The 13,966-nt window shown below is 71.0% G+C and overlaps 2 protein-coding genes across 3 annotated transcripts; one reads left to right on the top strand and one right to left on the bottom strand.

Moving 5' to 3' along the window:
* Positions 1 to 375: 375 nt before the first annotated feature.
* AKAP17A (A-kinase anchoring protein 17A) lies at positions 376 to 13,715 on the bottom strand. 2 transcript variants are annotated; one of them, XM_045471935.1, is made up of 5 exons: positions 13,545 to 13,715; positions 9,559 to 10,513; positions 8,667 to 8,815; positions 4,314 to 4,554; positions 376 to 2,267 (listed from the first exon to the last, which is right to left on the bottom strand). In XM_045471935.1, the coding sequence occupies exons 2-5, from the start codon at positions 10,318 to 10,320 to the stop codon at positions 1,299 to 1,301; spliced, it is 2,121 nt and encodes a 706-aa protein (XP_045327891.1). In that variant the 5' UTR covers positions 10,321 to 10,513; positions 13,545 to 13,715; the 3' UTR covers positions 376 to 1,298. The 2 variants fall into 2 exon arrangements, with proteins under 2 accessions (XP_045327891.1, XP_045327890.1); XM_045471934.1 differs by having other exon boundaries at positions 9,559 to 10,336.
* Positions 10,813 to 13,827, top strand: LOC123595189 (basic proline-rich protein-like). The gene is made up of 5 exons (XM_045472562.1): positions 10,813 to 11,017; positions 11,374 to 11,474; positions 11,705 to 12,413; positions 12,506 to 12,667; positions 12,962 to 13,827. Exons 1-5 carry the CDS (start codon positions 10,813 to 10,815, stop codon positions 13,825 to 13,827), a joined length of 2,043 nt encoding a protein of 680 aa, XP_045328518.1.
* Positions 13,828 to 13,966: the final 139 nt, after the last annotated feature.

Raw genomic sequence — 13,966 nt, 5'->3', positions numbered from 1 at the left:
GACGGTCGAACAGGGGAGGGCCTTTTGGGGTCTGGAGTCCCAGCAGGGCCAAGGACCCCTTCCCACCTGTTACAACTCGAGGTGAGGAAAGAACCACTTTTACTTTGCGTCATTTGTAAAACGGGCTGGTAGCTGTGGCCCGAGTGCTTGAGCGAATTTGCTAAGCTTGTACCCCGTGAAAAGATTGAATGCTGCCTAGGACTCCGGGTTCTCCGTCCACAGGCTTATTTTAGGATAACAGCCGCCCAGCGAGATGCGTCGTTGACCTCAGCCAGAGCGGTTTCTATCCTTTACGAATCTGCTCCACTGGGCTCCCCGTTCGGTACCGCAGACCAAAAGGCTCAAACGGAACAAAACAAGGATGCAAAATACGAGTTCATTGGAAAAAAATTTTATTTCACAAAAAATGCAAACTGGAATAAACACCATCTTCCCTCACGCAAACATTACAGCTGCTTTTAAGTATCTCTCGCGCTTCACCTGGGGAAGCAAATGATTATAAAATTTAACAAGTGTGTAGCCTTAAATCTGTTTGAAACGTTCCAAGTAAAAATAATTTAGCAAAACAGCTTCTTAAAAAAACCACACACGCTAATTCTTGAGGAGGAACCAAAGCTTTTGACCCATCTTCTTTTTTTCCTTTCGGCTTCGTCACCAGTTTGCGACGCAAAAGTGTGTGAGGCGAGGAAGAGCGCGGGACGGCACGTGGCGACTTGCCCCCTTCAGGACCCGCCCGCCTGCACGCGGCCGCCAGGCACTGGCCAGACCCCTGGGTTCTGCCGGCGCACCCCCCAAGCGCACCTCCGGAGCAGCTGAAATTGCGAAGGAAAACCCGCGAAACCACCACCGGGGCAAGGCGCTCTCAAGTTCTCGGGGCCCTTGGGGGGGGGGGGGGGGGGGGCCTGGCCGTGCATCCTCCGCAGTTTGTCCCCAGCGACGGGCCACGGGCCTCGCGTGCCGTCGCTGCCCGCGCGGGAGTCACGAGCGGGACAGAAATGGCGCGGTGGCTGCGCACTGGTCGCCGCCGCCGGCCGGCGCGCTCTCCCTGATTGCGAGGGACGTGGTGAAGTTAAAGCTATCAGATGAACAGTTTCGGGGGAAAACTAAAGCTGGCGAGCGAGGCCCAGGCCGCCGCTGCCGCCGCCGCCGCCGCCGCCCGCAGGACACCGGAAGCGCGGGGTCCAGCCGCCCGGGAGGCCCCGGGGCCCTGCGCTCCGCGGCGGCTCCCCGGTCCCGGTCTTCGCGGGATGGGGGTGGGGTGGGAGTGGGGGGAGGAGAGGGGGGCGGGACGGCCTGCATTACCTGTTCCAGGTGCTGCGGTGCCGGCCGGGCGACCCTGAGCGCGAGCGGTCGCGGTCCCCGCGGCGGTGGCGGCTGCGTTTGCGCCCCGAGCCGCCCCTGCGGTCCCGGCTGCGCTCCCTGCGGCTGGAGCGCTCTCTGCTGTGGGACCGGCGCGCGCGCGCGCGCTCGGGGCTGGCGCTGCGCCGCGCGGGGCTGTCGTCCGGGCGCGCGTGCTTGCGGTGGCGCCGCCGCTCCTTCCGCGGGGTCCGCGCGTCGTCGCGGCTGCCCGCCCGCCGCGGCCGGCTGCGCTCCCGCTGGTGCCTGTCGTCGTCCCCGCGGCCCCCGCTGGCCCGGCCGCGGCCCCCGCTCGGCTCGCGGTTGCACTTGTCTTGCTCGGAGCGCGCGTCCTTCCTGGGCGCGCTCTGCTCACAGGCAGCGGCGGCGGCTGAGGCTGCGGGCACGGCCTTGGGCTGCTGGTTGTTGTCGGGGATGCAGGCGAGGACGCCGGGGCAGCGCTTGTCCGGGGAGCCGTCGTCCGCCGCGCCGCGCCGCGCGCCCAGGCCTTCGCGGCAGGGCGCGCCCTCGGCCAGGCTGCCGTTGACGCCGCGGGGCGCGCCGTCGGCGTCCGGGCGCGGCGGCGTCTGCTTCGGGGCGCCGGGGGCCGGCGGGGCCCCCAGGGGGTGCAGGGCGGCGGCGGCGCCCGCGCAGCCGGCCGACACCGTGTGCAGGATGTCCAGCACGGGCTGCAGCAGGTCCGCGTGCGCCACCCCCAGCTCGTCGCGCGCCGGCGGCTCGTCCGGCTTCCTGCTCAGCAGGATGGTGAGCAGCCGCTCGCGCAGCTCCCTCTCCCGGCGCTGCAGCCCCAGCGCGCGCTCCTTCTCCTCCTCCACGCGCCGCAGCTCGGCCTCCTGCAGCCGCCGCCGCTCCTCCAGCCGCTGCAGCCGCAGCGCCTCCTCGCGGTGCTCCTGCTCCTGCAGCTTCACGGCCTGCGGCACAAAGGGGAAGGCGCGCGTGGGGGCTCCGCACCCGCCTGCTGGCGCCGAGGCCCGGGGTGGGTGGGGGGGGAGGGGGGGCCGGGCGCGCGGTCCGGCCGCGGCGCGCCCCCCGCCCCCCGCCCCCCACCCCGGGCGACAAGCACGCGGCCCGGGGGCGGGCTGGCGGGCGGGGCGTGGCCCCGGCCCGCTGGGAGGTCGCCCGCGGTCGGTCACCCGCGACGGGGAGCGGAGATGACGGAGCGCACATCCGCCGCCGCGGCCGCCTGGGCGAGCGTCTTCAATATTCACCATGAGCCAAGGGCGGAGCTGGCCCGTCTCAGCGCGCCTGCCAGTCTCCTTCCCGGGGACTTATCCCAACTGTAAGTAGACAACAGGTTACCGGGTCGCCCCGCGCCCGACTCCGCGGGGACACGCAGCCTGGCCGAGCACAAGGAGGGCCCGGCGAGGTCCGCACGTGTCCCCCGCCCCCGCCTCTCGCGGGGGCTTCCGGCCCGGCCTCCGGGAGGAGCGGGAGGAAAGGGAGGAACGAGGCGGCGCGAAGGCGCTCCTCTCGCGCGCTGCACCGGCTGTCAGATCCGCGGCTGCGAGGAGGGACGTGGCCCAGCCCGGCTCTGCGGTCCGCCCTGAGCTCCCTGGGGACGCCGCGGCGCTGCTCTCCATCGCCACGGTCAGGCCGCACCGACCCGTCCTGTCGCCCCGCCCACTGGCCTTTGGGGTCACAGCAGAGCGCCTCCTGTCCCAAGGGCCCTGGCCGCTGGCCCATGGGGTCAGGGCAAGACCCCTCGTCCCATCGCCCTGGCCACTGCCTGTGTGGTCACAGCACAGCGCCCCCTGTCGCATCTCTGTAGCCACTGCCCGTGGGGTCAGGGCAAGACCCCTTGTCCCATCGCCCCAGCTGCTGCCTGTGGGGTCACAGCAAGGCCCCTTGTCCCGTCACCCTGGCCATTGCCTATGGGGTCACAGCAAGGCCCCTTGTCTCGTCACCCCAGCCGCTGGCCTGTGGGGTCACAGCAGAGCCCCCTGTCCCAAGGGCCCGGGGCCGCTGGCCTGTGGGGTGACAGCAGAGTGCCCGCTGTCCCAAGGGCCCTGGCCACTGGCCCGTGGGGTCACAACAGAGCCCCCTGTCCCGTCACCCTGGCCACTGGCCCGTGGGGTCACAACAGAGCCCCCTGTCCCGTCACCCTGGCCGCTGGCCTGTGGGGTCACAGCAAGGCCCCTTGTCTCGTCACCCCGGCCGCTGGCCTGTGGGGTCACAGCACAGCCCCCTGTCCCCAAGGTCCCGGCTGCTGGCCTGTGGGGTCACAGCAGAGCCGCCTGTCCCATCGACCTGGCCACTGGCCCGTGGAGTCACAGCAGAGCCCCCTGTCCTGTTGCCCTGGATGTTGCCCGTGGGGTCACAGCAGAGCCCCCTGTCCTGTTGCCCTGGACGTTGCCTGTGGGGTCACAGCAGAGCCCCATCCTGCCGCCCCGGCCGCTGGCCCGTGGGGTCACAGCAGAGCCGCCTGTCCCATCGACCTGGCTGCTGGCCCGTGGGGTCACAGCAAGGACCCTTGTCCCGTCGCCCCAGCTGCTGGCCCATGGGTCACAGCAGAGCCGGCTGTTCCGTCGCCCGGGAGTGGCCTGTGGGGTCACAGCAGAGCCGCCTGTCCCGAGGGGCCCCGGGGAAGACTACGTGCAGCAGGAGGGGAGCCACAGGGGCTGGGAGACCCTCCTCGAGCTCGCTCGCGCCCTCCCTCTGCGGGACACGGCGAGCCTGCGCCCCAGCGCCCGGGCGGTGTGACCGCGGTTGCGCCCGAAGTGCTCCGCGCCCCGTGAGCCTGGAGGGCGCGTTCTGGCGCCTGCGACGAGGCGGGGGCCAGCAAGTAGCAGCCGGCGGCGCGGCCGGGGTATGAAGGCCCGAGGTGGCGCGGGGCGGCGAGCAGCCGCGGGAAGGCGCCCTGGCGCGCGCCCCCCCCCCCCCCCCCCCCCCGCCCCCCGGGCTGCAGGACCAGGCCGCGCGCGCGCCCGCCCCCGCGCGCCCCCGCGCGCCCCGCCTACCTTGGCCCTGCTCAGCAGCTCGGCCACCAGGCGGATGGACTGCAGGTTCCGCTGCGCCAGCAGCAGCTTGCGCTCCTCCAGCCGGATCTTCTCGTGCAGCTTCCGCTGCTCCTCCGCCTGCTGCTTCTCCAGCTTCTTCTGCTGGCGGCGCAGCTCGCGGTCCCGCTGCTTCTGCTCCCGGCGCCGCACCTTCTCCTCCCGCTTCCGCTCCCGCTCCAGCTCCTCCAGCTCCTTCTGCTTCCTGCACGACAAGCGCGCGGCACCGCTCAGCACGACGGACCGCGCGCGCCGGCTCTGCGCGCGCGGGGGGCGGGGGGCGGGCGCGACACCCGCTGTTCCAACTCGCGTCCGCACGCGGGCCGCGGCGGGACCCGAGGATCCGCGCAGGAGGCCCCCAGAGCCTCCGGAGGGAAGGTCTCGCTGGGGAACCGGACGCCGTGAAGGACGCGACCGATGGGCGGGCCTCGCGACACGGAAACTGCTTCTCAACGACACACAGCAGCTGGGGGAGAGGCCGGCGCGCCGAGGACCCCCCTGCCGCAGCGGCAGGCAGGGCCACCCCCGGGACCGCTGGCACGCGGCAGTGCTCACACACACAAACGGGCACATACCGCAGGGAGAACGGCCGCCCACGCCACGGACGAACAGAGGGCAGACGGGAGCCTCATGTGCGCCCGCGTGCTGCCCGGAGGGCCCGCCGCGCGCACAGCGCCGTGCTGGTGAGTGGGACCCGCCGCGCGCGACACCCGCGTCCTGGCCCAGAGGACCACACACAACATGCTCACTCACTGCACACCGCCTTCCACCCAGCAACAACCGCTCAGCGCACGACTGATACTCAAAGGTGCTGGCAGGGTGCACAAAGCCCCATCGCTCGGGCTCCAGAGAGGCTGTGGGAGTCCCTACACTGAACGGAGGACCCGTGAGCAAAGCCACACGGAAGGTTCTGGAAGCACCAAGCTACGGGAAAGACCACACACAACAGACGATGCACCTACGAACCCGTTTGTTCCAGAGTCTGGAAAAGGCAAAGTCGCTATGACAAAAAACCCAGCACGGGGAATACCAGGCTGTGACCCCCAGGATCCGGTGAGTCCTGGGCTGTGACCCCGACCCCCCCCCCCCCCGGGGATCCGGTGAGCCCTGGGCTGTGACCCGCGGGGATCGGATGAGCCCTGGGCTGTGACTCCCCCTGGGGATCCGGTGAGCCCTGGGCTGTGACCCCCAGGATCAGTGGGTCCCTGAGGGAGCGGACCTGTCGACGGAGCTTAAGGAACTCCTGTGACGTCACCAGAGAAAAAGCATCTGGAGACGACTGCTTCCCTTTCCAGCAAGCCCACGGGCCGCCCAGCAGCTTAGGTCGTCTGTGCTCGGCCAGGGGCGGGGGGTCCCCACGGAGAGACCCCAAACGTAAGCAGGAGACCGAGGGCCAGGTCGGAAAGAGCCCCGGGTGAACCACCCTCTCGTGCACCTTGATGGTAGCGTGAGTCCAACCCCAAGGAACGCGGTAGGAAAAGTCCCAGCTGCCCTGGGCAGGACAGACGCAGAGCGTGAGGCCGCCAGGAGCCCAGGTGGGGCACGCCCAGGCCGCGGAAGGGCAAGGCCAGTCCTGGGCACTCCAGACGTGCAAACGTGCAGACGTGCAAGCCAGTGAACAGGGCCCGGGGATCAGGACGCACGTAGGTCCCCAACCCCCTCTCGACCGAAAAAGAAGCTGGGGCCTCACACTGGGAGGTGGGAACAGACCCAGGGCCACAGCTCCCACAGAGGGACGTGTACCAGGGCTCCCTAGCACCCGTGTCCAGGCCCCACAGGTCGGGGCCCAGCTCAGCATCCGTCCAGGCCCCACAGGTCAGGATCCACAACACCGGCCGTCCAGGCCCCACAGGTCGGGGCCCAGCTCAGCATCCGTCCAGGCCCCACAGGTCAGGATCCACAACACCGGCCATCCAGGCCCCACAGGTCAGGCCCTACCTCACCATCCGTCCAGGCCCCTGAGATCAGGATCCACAACACCGGCCGTCCAGGCCCCACAGGTCGGGGCCCAGCTCAGCATCTGTCTAGGCCCCACAGGTCAGGCCCTAGCTCACCATCCGTCCAGGCCCCACAGGTCAGGATGCACAATACCGGCCGTCCAGGCCCCACAGGTCAGGCCCTACCTCACCATCCGTCCAGGCCCCGGAGATCAGGATCCACAACACCGGCCGTCCAGGCCCCACAGGTCGGGGCCCAGCTCAGCATCTGTCCAGGCCCCACAGGTCAGGCCCTAGCTCACCATCCGTCCAGGCCCCACAGGTCAGGATCCACAACACCATCCGTCCAGGCCCCAGAGATCAGAATCCACAACACGGGCCATCCAGGCCCCACAGGTCAGGGCCCAGCTCACCATCCGTCCAGGCCCCAGAGATCAGAATCCACAACACGGGCCATCCAGGCCCCTCAGGTCAGGCCCCAGGTCACCATCCGTCCAGGCCCCAGAGATCAGAATCCACAACACGGGCCGTCCAGGCCCCTCAGGTCAGGCCCCAGCTCACCATCCGTCCAGGCCCCACAGGTCAGGATCCACAACACCATCCGTCCAGGCCCCAGAGATCAGGATCCACAACACCGGCTGTCCAGGCCCCACAGGTCAGAACCCACCACACGGCCTGTCCTAGCCCCCTCCCCACCAAAGACTGCACCAAACCACGTGTCTGGCCCCACGAGGTCCGAGGCCCCGTGCTCCCCGACTCCCAAGACAGGAGGCAGCATCCAAGCTCCAGTCCTGCGTGAAAGCCAACCACCCACGTGCACGCGCACCCGGGACCGAGAACAGCCGCCGCGCTCCCCAGGGGGCAGCCTGCACACGCAGGCCGGGGAAGCACACTCTGTGGGAACGGCGCGGCCCCCTCCCCAGCTAGCAACCTGGCGTCCAAGCATCAGCGACCACAGAGGAGGCACCGCCCACTGTCCGGGATCCCCCGGTCCTCCCCGTGCCTCTGGCCCAGCACACGGAGCAGCTCCTGCTGAGGGCCCCGTGGCCACTTCCTCCCACGGACATGGTCCAAGACCCCGCCTCTTGAGACTTCCCAGTATTTCGTGGGGCGCGACAGGCGAGCGTGTGCGAGGGCAGGTGTGCTAGGAGGCACGCTGGCCAGGGTAGGCGTGTGTGCGAGGAGAGGCACAAGAGGGCAGGTGAGGGGAGCGCGTGTGCGCCAAGTGTGTACGTGAGGGCAGGCGGGGGCGCGAGGGGAGGCACACGAGGGGGCAGGTGAGGGCACGCCGGAGGCGACGCGTGGGCACAAAGGCAGGCGCGTGCGAGTGACGGCCCGGGGGCTCGGGGAGCGAGCGGTCGCAGGCTCGCGCGTAGCGACAGGGCCCGAGCGCACACGGCCCCGCTGCTCCGCACGCCGCGGAGCGCCTCACGAAGCCTCCCGCCTCTGCCGCCCCAGAGCCGCTGCCTGGGGAGCCGGTTTCTCTGGGAGGCCCCCCGCCGCCCGCCGCCCGCATCCCGCAGGTGGGGCCCCGCAGCACCGCCAGGCGGCCAGCACGCACCCCCGCCTCGGCGGCCCCAGACCCCAGCCCCGCCCGCCGCGTCTCCCGGGGCCCGTCAGGCCGTCCCCGGGCCAGCAGGCCGAGTGTCCTCGGGGCGGGCGCGGAGCTGGGCCAGGACTCTCGCGCCCGCTCGGGGCTTGAGTCCGCTGCGCAAAGTAGGTCCGGACACGCCTTCCTCCGCGTCAGAAGGAAGCGCAGAACACAGCCCGCACGCGGCCGCAGGGGAGACACCGAGCGCTTGCGACGCAGAGACCGTCACCGCAGGGAACCGGCCTCGGGCTCCGAGAAGCCCGGCGAGGAGGTGCTGGTGAAGGTGTTCGAGAAGTTCGGGGCGATCCGCAACGTGGACATCCCCATGCTGGACCCCTACCGCGAATCCGGCAGGCCCGACACATCTAAGCTGCGCACTCGCCGAATGCGGACAACGCGCCTGCGAAACCCAAAGAGCTGGGAAACGGGCCAGAGGTACAGCGCGACCGGTGGCGTACGAAGAATTTCTTCCTGTGTCCCCAAAACGTCAGTGGTCCCGTTCGTTAGGCTTTTACACCACAAAACGCAGACAGCGAGCGGAGGCGGGGATCCTGACCGGACTCGGCCAGAATACCGCGCACAGGACCGCGAGCACAGCGGCTGTGCGCGGAGGGCGGGGTCCCACCGGCACACGTGCACGCACACGCTTGTACACAGAGTCGCGCGCACACGCGGCCACACGCCCGTGCACGGCCAGTCGCGCGCACGCGCGCGCTCGAGCCCGCACCCGGAGGCGCGGTGCTCGGCGGACGCGAGCAGGCGGGCCCCGCGGGCCGGGCGCACACGTACCTTTCTTCCGCCCTCTGCCTCTCCTCGGCCTCCTTCTCCCTGCGCTTCTGCTCCTCCCTCTGCTGCTCCAGCTCCTGCAGCTTTTGCCTCTCGAGCTGCCGTTTCTTAATGGAGGCGTCGCTCAGGTGCTTGGTGGAGTCGAAGGAAACCTGCGGGCGGGGGGCGGCACAGAGCAGGGTTCGCCACGAGCGGGCCTCACCTGACGGCGGCCAGCCCGGCCGCGCCGCACGCAGCGCGCTCGCTCCGCGGAGCCCTGCCGGGGAGCGAGCGCGGGTCTCGGCCGCCGTGTGGGGCCCGGCGCCCGCGGACGCCCCCGGCGGCACACGCTCCCTTCGTGGCCGGGGACTGAGCTTCCCGGCGAAGCCGCCACCTGACCCGAACGCGACCCGGCCTCAGCGATTACGTGAAAACACAAAGTCCCCCTGTGACGACGGGGGGTCTCGCATCGTGCCGGCGGGATCCCACCGGCGCGCTCTGACCCAGGCCGACCCGGCGCGTCTGCCTCCGCTAACGAGGAGGGCCGGCGCTCACAGGGGCACGCGGCCCCCGGGTCGTCCAGGAGGCCGACCCCGGTGCGAGTTGGCGGCGGTACGGGGGACCCTCGGCCCCGGGTGACGGGGACGCTGGGGAGGCCCGCGGCCCCGCTGGGGCGCGGTTTCGGGGTGCTTCGGCGGCGAGGGTCTCCGCCTGTCACCCCGTCCCCCACACGGAAATGGCTCTCACCTCCGCGTCCGGATGCGGGTGTGGCCGCTGGTTTCGCCTGCACCTGCGGTGGCCGGGCCTGCGGCCGCCCTGCCAGAGGGCCACCTGCGTGCGCACGCGCGCGTGCGCGCGCGGCCGCGAGACAGGCCCCGGGGGCCGGCACACCGGGCGGGGCGGGGCGGGCGCTCACCTTGATGTTGCAGGCCACCGCCTTGCCGTCCTCGCCCTTGTACATGAGCTTCATGCCGCGCAGGGCGCTCATGGCCTGGATGAAGCCCACGTACTCGCGGTACTGCACGTAGGCCTCGAAGTTCAGGTGGCCCCCGAAACTGAAGGTGTGGAAGTTGCGGCCGGTCATCTCCTCGCGGTAGGGGTCCAGCATGGGGATGTCCACGTTGCGGATCGCCCCGAACTTCTCGAACACCTTCACCAGCACCTCCTCGCTGGGCTTCTCGGAGCCCGAGTCCTTGAGCGCGAACCACTTGCAGGGCAGGCCCTCCAGGTGGATGGTGTCGGGCCGCTCGCCCGGCAGCGTCTCGTTCATGTCCTTGGCGTCGCGGAAGAAGGAGTCCCAGTCGTGGCGCGTGGGGAAGTCGATCCTGAACTCGGCGGCGCGCACCTTGAGGATGTCGGAGAAGCCGCTGAGCTTGATGGTCTTGCCGTCCAGGCAGGCCAGGAAGGCCTTGACCAGGCTGCGGTTCTCCACCTCGCCCTCGAAGCGGATGAAGTCCATGGTGCTCTTGGAGATGCGCAGCGTGGAGAACTGGTGGTGCTGCACCATGGCCTTCAGCCTCTCCATCACCTCCCAGTTGGAGATGGACTTGCCCGGCTGCTTCAGCTGCGGGAGCGCCACGCTGATGGTCATCTTGGTGATGGGCTTCAGGTACAGGCCGTACGGGGGGCACAGCTCCACCGCCTCAGACGTGTCGTGGACTATGGTGGCCGCGGCCATAGCCGGGCGCTGGGGCCTGAAACACACACACAGCGGCGGTCGGGGCCGGGGCCGGGGCCGGGGCCGGGGCCGGGGCGAGGGTCCGCGCGGAGAGCGTCAGCGTCCGCGGGCCGCCAGGGGACGAGCGAGTCTGCGCCTCCGCCGGCCTGTATCTCATCAAAAGCCGCGGCCGCCTGAGACGAGGTTCTGTCTCCTTGAACCGAAGGGAACACAAAACTGGGGTGAGAATCCATCGGAAGAGCCTAGCGGCCAAGCGGCGGTGGGTGCGCAGCCGCAGCCAGCCTGCAGGAGCAGGTCTCCCAGGGCCGCAGGGCGTCGAGTGGGCGGGGACAGCTGCCACCCCCACCGCAGCGGGCACGCACACGCACGCACGCACGCACGGCCCGGAACCGTCCCGCGCGCGCCCCTGCGGCTGCAGGCAGGACGGGACAGCGCTGGGCAGGGCGGGGCGGGGCAGGGCTCCCGGCTCCCCCCCCGCAGCGTGGATGGAGGATGGGGCCCCGCAGGAACAGGAAGGAAGTTTCTGGCCCAGACAAGATCGGAAACGTCAGCTTCACTGACTCCGGGACCGGCGATGTGTCCTGCTTGCCCGAGGCCGAGCGACAAGCGCTGGGCCCTTCCCGAGCCAGCAGCTCCCAGGGCGCACCTGTCCTCCCCCGCTTTCTCCGGGCAACACTTCCCCACTGGGCTGACCGGGGTGGGGGTGGGGGGTTCTTCCCCCCCCACCGGAAAGCCAGGCTCCGCCACAGGAACCCAAACACTACAGGTGACTGCTCCCGCCCCCACCCACGCCCCCACCCACGGGCGGCTCCCTCCGAGGCTTGTGGGGAGGCCTGGAGAGCGGCCCCCACACGGGCGGGTGCTGGGACAAGGCACAGTCCAAGGCACGGGTGACAGCCTCTGGCCTTGGCTGAGACCCAACAGCTGCCCCAGGACACCAAGGGCCACACAGGGCAGCACCCCCGCCCCGGTCGCCTGCTCCCCACCTCCCCTGGGGCCCCGCGTCACCCCTCCACAACCCCACCCCCTGTGACGTCACTCCCGCACCCCCAGCTGCCCGACCCCAAGCTCTGGCGTCCACTGAACCGCCCGCCATCCATTACCCTGGGGACCCCAGCCCCGCAGCGCCCCAGGACAAGCCCATCCCCCCACCCGTGGGCCATGGCCTCCAGGCCACACGGGCTGCCCCAGGACCCTTGGCCTCTCCACTGCCCTCAGTCTCTCCAGCACTGCCCACTCCTTCCCCTTCACAGGCCCCTGCCCCCAGTGCCCCCCTCATATCTCTGCTGCCCCCAGCCCCCACAGCCGTCAGACCCCCACTCACTGGAGCTCCCAGCCCCCATCCCTTGCACACTCTGTCCCCCTCCCCTGCCACTGGCCCCAGAGACCCCCACACCCAGACCACCGCTGCCCTGGACGCTGCAGACCTGAGTCCCCAGCAGAACTCAGCCCCCTCAGACCCCCGCTCCAGGAGCCCCTGAGACCCGGAAGCCCCAGCTTCACAGACGCCAGCATCACCCCCCCTCCAGCCCCCTCCCCGAGACCCAGGGCTTCCCAGACTTCAGCCCCCACCCCACCCGGGGCCTCTAGCCCCAGGGCATCCCTCACCCTCTCTCAAACCCTGGACTCCACAGCCTTCATCCCCGTCCCCCTTTCCCGGGGACCCCCCAAAGACCCCAAACCACCGGCCCTCGCAGACCTCAATACACCCAGAGGCTGCGACCCTCAGAGACCCCGAACCCCTACAGTCCCAGATCCCCTAAGCCCCCAGTCCACACAGACCCGTATCCCCAAAGACCCCGTGCCCCTGGCCCTTGAGACCCCGGAGCCCCCGACCCCCAGAGCCCCTGGCCCTACCAGACCCCATCCCCCCGGACACACCGACCCTCGCAGATCCCGGACCCCCATCCCTCAGAGCCACCAGTCCTCACAGACCCCTAGCCCCCGGGGCCCCCGACCTCGCAGACCCCGGACCCCCAGAGACCCCGTCCCCCCAAGCCACTGGCCCTGGCAGACCCCGGAGCACCCGTCCCCGCAGCCCTCAGAGACCCCGGTCCCCCCAACCCTCGCGGACCCCGAACCCCAAAGACCCCGTGCCCCTGGCCCTTGAGACCCCGGAGCCCCCGTCCCCCAGAGCCCCTGGCCCTACCAGACCCCATCCCCCCGGACACCCCGACCCTCGCAGATCCCGGACCCCCATCCCCTCAGAGCCACCAGCCCTCAGAGACCCCTAGCCCCCGGAGCCCCCGACCTTCGCAGACCCCGGACCCCCAGAGACCCCGTCCCCCCAAGCCACTGGCCCTGGCAGACACCGGAGCACCCGTCCCCGCAGCCCTCAGAGACCCCGGTCCCCCCAACCCTCGCGGACCCCGAACCCCAAAGACCCCGTGACCCTGGCCCTCGCAGGCCCCGGAGCCCCCGTCCCCCAGAGCCCCCGGCCCTCACACACCCCGTCCCCCGGGGCCCCCGACTCTCGCAGACCCTGGACCCCCCAACACCCGTCCCCCCAAAGCACCCGGCCCTCACAGACTTCAATCCACCCAGACTGAGACCCTCAGAGACCCCGGACCCCCAGAGTCCCCGAGCCCCTAAAGTCCCCAGCCCTCACAGACCCGGACCCCCAAAGACCCCGTCCCCCCAGAGCCGCTGGCCCTCGCAGACCCCGGAGCCTCCGTCCCCCCAAAGCACCTGGCCCTCACAGACCCCGGACCCCCGGAACCCCCAACCCTCACAGACCCCGTCCCCCCAGAGCCCCCGGCTCTCGCAGACCCTGGACCCCCGAAGCCGCCAGCCCTCACAGACCCCAACCCTCGCAGACACCAGATCCCCGTCGCCCCCGTCCCCCCAATCCCCCAACCCTCGCAGACCCCGGACCCCCGGAGTCCCCGTACCCCGGAGCCCCCGACCCTCACAGACCCCGGATCCCCGGAGCCCCCGTCCCCCCAGTCCCCCAACCCTCGCAGACCCTGGATCCCCGGAGCCCCCGACCCTCACAGACCCCAGAGACCCCGGCCCTCTCAGACCCCGGACCCCCGGAGTCCCCGTCCCCCCAGAGCTCCCGGCTCCTACAGATCCCGTCCCCCCGGAGCCCCCGGCCCTCGCAGACCCCGGACCCCTGGAGCCCCGGCCCTCACAGACCCCGGATCCCCGGTCCCCGAAGACCACGGCCCGCCGGACCCCCCGGCCGGGTTCGCGGAAGAGGGTGGTCGCAGGTCGTCGCTTACCGGCGCGGGGCTCCGCTTGCGCCCCCGGCCGCCGCCGCCCAGGCCCGAGCTCACCGCCGTCCCCCGACGACCCCGGCAGCCGCGGCCTCTCTGCCCGGCGCCGCCACCGTCCGCCGGAGGCGCCCCAGACGCCACCCGCCGTCGCCGCCGCCCGCCCGCCCCTGTGACGCATTTCCGCTTCCGGCGCTCGTGCCCGCGGAAGCGGCCGCGCGGCAGCTCCCCGTTACGCCGGCCGGCCCTGGCCCCGCCCCTTGGGGCGGGACTTCCGGGAGGCCCCGGGTGAGGGCGGGCCGGCCCTGGCTTGGCACTGCGCGTGCGCGGCTGAGCCAGTACGCTCCGCCCCCCCTCAGCCGCCACCTGTCCCCGAGTCCAGCCGGAGGCCTCACCTGGGGCGGCGCAGCTCCGTCCTCTGCCTGGAGCCG

Source organism: Leopardus geoffroyi, chromosome X (assembly GCF_018350155.1).
Source record: "Leopardus geoffroyi isolate Oge1 chromosome X, O.geoffroyi_Oge1_pat1.0, whole genome shotgun sequence".
NCBI classification, from domain to species: domain Eukaryota; kingdom Metazoa; phylum Chordata; class Mammalia; order Carnivora; family Felidae; genus Leopardus; species Leopardus geoffroyi.
Note: the sequence above shows the minus strand (reverse complement) of the source record. Positions and strands in the feature narration are given on the sequence as shown.

Coding starts and splice junctions, on each gene's coding strand:
- AKAP17A (XM_045471935.1), bottom strand. CDS start 10,320: ATGGCCGCGGCCACCATAGTCCACGACACGTCTGAGGCGGTGGAGCTG. Junction 4,555..8,666: donor AGGCAGAGGGCGGAAGAAAG/GTACGTGTGCGC, acceptor CTTGTCGTGCAG/GAAGCAGAAGGAGCTGGAGG. Junction 2,268..4,313: donor AGCTGCTGAGCAGGGCCAAG/GTAGGCGGGGCG, acceptor TTTGTGCCGCAG/GCCGTGAAGCTGCAGGAGCA.
- LOC123595189 (XM_045472562.1), top strand. CDS start 10,813: ATGGGGCCCCGCAGGAACAGGAAGGAAGTTTCTGGCCCAGACAAGATC. Junction 11,475..11,704: donor ACAAGCCCATCCCCCCACCC/GTGGGCCATGGC, acceptor CACTGGCCCCAG/AGACCCCCACACCCAGACCA. Junction 12,414..12,505: donor CCCCGAACCCCAAAGACCCC/GTGCCCCTGGCC, acceptor CGACCCTCGCAG/ATCCCGGACCCCCATCCCCT.